The sequence below is a fragment of the Rhagoletis zephyria genome, unplaced genomic scaffold (genome assembly GCF_001687245.7).
Source record: "Rhagoletis zephyria isolate East Lansing unplaced genomic scaffold, Rhagoletis_zephyria_1.1 Rzeph_scaffold_02950, whole genome shotgun sequence".
Classification (NCBI taxonomy): Eukaryota; Metazoa; Arthropoda; class Insecta; order Diptera; family Tephritidae; genus Rhagoletis; species Rhagoletis zephyria.
Genome location: NW_016160034.1, coordinates 9,755 through 14,121, shown reverse-complemented (window position 1 = coordinate 14,121; position 4,367 = coordinate 9,755). Strand labels below are relative to the sequence as shown.

Below are 4,367 nucleotides of genomic sequence, written 5' to 3'. Positions count from 1 at the left end.
CTATATGCCACTAAACCATCAAAAATGTAAAGTTATGTGTTTCTCTCGGAGAGCAGTGNCCAAACTCAATTTCAACCATCATATTAATCTTACAGTCAATAAAGCCAAAAGCGTTTTTTCGTTTGTAAAACAATGGTCAAAAGAGTTCAAAGATCCTTAAGTTACAAAAGCTCTTTTTACCACTTTAGTTAGACCTATACTAGAATACGGATCTATTGTTTGGAATCCCCGCTACCAAGTTCATTCAGAGAGGATTGAATCAATTCANCAAAAGCTCTTTTTACCAGTTTAGTTAGACCTATACTAGAATACGGATCTATTGTTTGGAATCCCCGCTAAAAAGTTCATTCAGAGAGGATTGAATCAATTCAAAAACAATTCTTGCTTTTCGCGTTGCGTAACTTCAACTGGGATTCAGGTTACAATTTCCCCCTTACACAGGTCGTCTAAAGCTCATAAATTTGCTTACACTCGCAAGTCGTAGAGAAATGCTAGGTATAATATTTATCGTAAAATTAATGACAGGCTTGATTAATAGCCCGGCCCTCCTGGCTGAGGTAAATTTTAATGTTCCCTCTCGAGTTTCAAGACACTTTCGACCTCTATTTTTTGAAGCCATGCAAAACTAATTTTGAACTAAGCGAATCATTCCGTTGTTTATGTCAAGATTTTAACTCTCATTCCAGCACGTTTGATATGTCGGACTCGATTTTTACTATAAAGAAAACTATCATTTCCACTCTCAACAATTGAAATACTATCTTTAGCATATCCAATCAGCTGATGAATTTGATTCTGTAGCTGAATACTTTTAGATCTCGGCACTTAACAAACTCCTGTTTCCACTACTCGGCACCAAAAAACTAAAAAAAAGGTTCCGTACGTCATGCGGACTGCGCCCCTCGTGACGGTTGGGCGGGAATGGAGGGTCAAAAGCCGTTGTGATTAATTAATTAAATCAATTAATTAATTAAGACCGACTAAGTTCGGCAATTGACGGGGTAGGCTTCTCTGGCCTAAAACAATAGAGAATCACCGCAGCACCGGACTTGATTGTTGGTCCAGGGTTTACTCGGTATAATTCGGACTCAAGCATCTCGAAAATAATGCTAATTTAACCTAAACTGATTATACAACCAGGATTGAGTTTTGATCCGAATTTGCTGGGGAAACTCTGGCCCAACTTTAGATTTCTTACCAGTATTACTATAAACCACCCTGACTTACTGATACCCAAGATTGATCCTTTAATGGTTTAATTCATTGTTTTGTGATTACAAGTATGATAGGATCTGACCCAGTATCAACTAAATCAGTAGACATATTGTTCCGGAGGCCGATTATACAAAACTGATCCACCCAGCATTGCAAGCGAATACTGACGCGGAAAGTAGTATAAGCGTTCATTTCAATGGTTCCGTATCATAGAAATAAACTTATTAGGCAACTACGGGGTAGTAAACTTTTTTTGCCCGGCTAAAGACTTTGCGTCGTGCCCTACGTTACTATGATTTTACCACCTTGAAGAATACAGTTAACCCTTTTCCTGTGACGAGTCGTGAAGTGAAGCAGGTTTGTCATGGGTTACTGTTTGCCGCACCAAAAAACTTAAGCATTTTATTCTTCGGCCTATGGTGCACCCGGTAACGCATCAGAAATTTCGGTGGGGTGCGATAAAGCCATGCGAGATAACGCCATATGGCTCTATCTCCCATCCAATTGCGAGGTAAAGCCATATGGCATTATCACGCTTCGTATTGAGAGATAATGCCATATTTTTTTTTTGTCAATTGTGAGTTAAAGCCATATGGCCTTATCTCTCATATGAATTTATTTGTCATTGTGAATGTGCATTTAATTGTTATTCATTTCACCTGGCAACTTTCTTAATCAATGTCATATTGCATATTGTCAAATTGCATATTTTCATAATCCACGTGTTTTGTGCTTTGATTAAAATGGAAAATCAAGAAATAATTTTTGAATATAAGTTGATTCCAGGTTTTAGGAAAAACAGTTCTTTATTATTAATTGAAAAAGAAAATCAAATTTTCAAATATAAATATATGAATAAAAATGTTAAATATTATTATTGTTATGTGGATAACTGTTCAGCTGTAGTTGCCATTGAATTTAATAGCACAAGATTTTGCCGTAAAACAGAGAAAAGTGTCAAGAACGGCCACAATCATGGGGAACAAAGTGCCTTAATTGATAAATTAAAATTAATAAATTCGATAAAAACTGAAGTGATGAGTGCATCGTCATTAAAACGTTCAAGTGTGCGAGATATATTTGATGCACAATGTAAAAAATATAAGGAAACATCACATTCAGTGGAGTTCGGTAAAATGCGTAGGCATTTGATTCATATAAAACAAGAAAACTATCCAAAAAATCCGATGACTTTTGAAGAAATTATTGAAGTTGCATCAAAATTCACAATGTCCAGATATGAGGAAAATGACAAATTTTATATTGACACTATAGTAGAAGAAAATTTTGCCTACTCATTATTTGTGTCTCCTACCATTTCTAATGCTATTAAAGGAAGGAACCACATGGAACAACGTAATTATATAGTTGATGGAACATTTAACATAGTACCTATTTCAAAGAAATATAAGCAATTGCTTATAATTCACATTATTCACGCAGACCATGTGAGAACTTTAAAATTAAAATTTATTATTTATCTTAAAATAACTCGATCATTTTTCATTATTTTTCAGGCATATCCGTTCATATATATTTTAATGTCTCATAAGTCAGAATCTGCATATAAACATGTTTTGCAATATTTGCAATCAAATGTCATCGATTTGAAGCCGACGTCAGTAATCACTGATTTTGAATGCAGTTTATGTAATGCTTTTAAAAGCGTATACCCAACAGTGAAAACGGTTGGATGTTGGTTTCACTACACGAATGCTCTTTGACGGAAAGTTACGCAAATTCCTGGATTCACAGCTAAATTGAACAGAGATAAAAATGCCAAAAACCTATTTTCCAAATTTATGTATCTACCATTATTGAAACCGGCTAATATTATAGAAGCCTATAGCATTTTAAAACAAGATGCTATGGATGTAAAATTTGTTAATGCATCAAATAATACAGAAAGCTTCTTTAAACCATTTATAAATTACTTCGAGCGACAATGGATGAAAAAAGTGAGAGAAAACTAAATTACATATACATATATAATTTTATGAAATTTTATTGTTTTAGGAAAAACCTGTAAACTTTTCAGTGTATAAAGAACCTGTCAGGACAAGTAATTCTGCTGAAGGTTTCCATAGCAGATTGAATATGAAACTTCCAAAACGAGGCACGTTTTACAACTTCCTAGAAACCCTTTTCGAATTAGATTTTGTAAAATCCATGGATTATTCAAAATCTATTTCTGGTTGTACGAATCTATATAAATCAAAACCATTCGGCAATAAAGTTCGCGACAAATTTATTAAAAAACGGCTAGACTTATTAAAAAACAATAAAATATCTTTGATGGAAATTCTCAGTCAGTTTTCTAAAATGGAAAACTGCATACTTGCAGAAAAATTCGTCAATGAAATCCATAGTTCCGATGATGATTATGAAGACGACGACGACAGTAATGAAGATCAACATTGTACAGATCATATACAAACGCAACAAAATATGATATTGTTATGCGTAATTTGCTGCGAAAGGGAAAGGGAACTCTTGTTCGACCCATGTCATCATTATAAAGTTTGTCAAACATGCTTTCAAAAAATGGAAGAAAACAGCAAATTAAAGGGCGTACAAACATTGTGCCCAATTTGTCGCAGTATAATAAAAGAAGCAAAACAAATATTTTGTTAATAATACAATTAAACTCATATGTTATTATATACCTAGAACTATATTGAAATAGTGTTTAATTTTTTGTTACACGTAATTTTTGGTTTTCATGTTGTTTGATTTGTTTGTTGGAATAATGTTTTTCTTTTAATGTTATACTTGTGTTTACTTTATTATCTTTAAATAAATATTAAGAAACTGAAAGTTTGTTTTTTTACAAAATGGTCAGTGGCAAATTCTGTAAAATCGTTAGCTTTTCAAATGTATTTCACATTTCTGTAAAAGGGAAATATCATTACTTTTCATTGCAAGAAGAAAAACTAATGATTTTTCGGTGCCATGACAAAATCCCAAGGGGCAAAATCCCAAGTAAAAAAATTGGGATTATGACACTCCCCTGCAGTGTCATAATCCCAATTTTTTTACTTGGGAATATGACACTGCAGAGGGAGTGTCATACTCCCAATTGGGATTTTGACACCTTTGAGCTGGTTTCCCTTTTACGAAATGTGCAAAAAAAAATTTGTTACTTTTTTTAA

The 4,367-nt window shown here is 33.5% G+C and overlaps 1 protein-coding gene across 1 annotated transcript; it reads left to right on the top strand.

Annotated features, from left to right (window-relative positions):
* The first annotated feature begins 2,189 nt into the window (after window positions 1–2,189).
* On the top strand, window positions 2,190–3,954 carry LOC108368093 (uncharacterized). The gene is made up of 3 exons (XM_017622857.1): window positions 2,190–2,663; window positions 2,733–3,173; window positions 3,232–3,954. The coding sequence occupies exons 2-3, from the start codon at window positions 3,018–3,020 to the stop codon at window positions 3,847–3,849; spliced, it is 774 nt and encodes a 257-aa protein (XP_017478346.1). The 5' UTR covers window positions 2,190–2,663; window positions 2,733–3,017; the 3' UTR covers window positions 3,850–3,954.
* The last annotated feature ends 413 nt before the right edge of the window (window positions 3,955–4,367 follow it).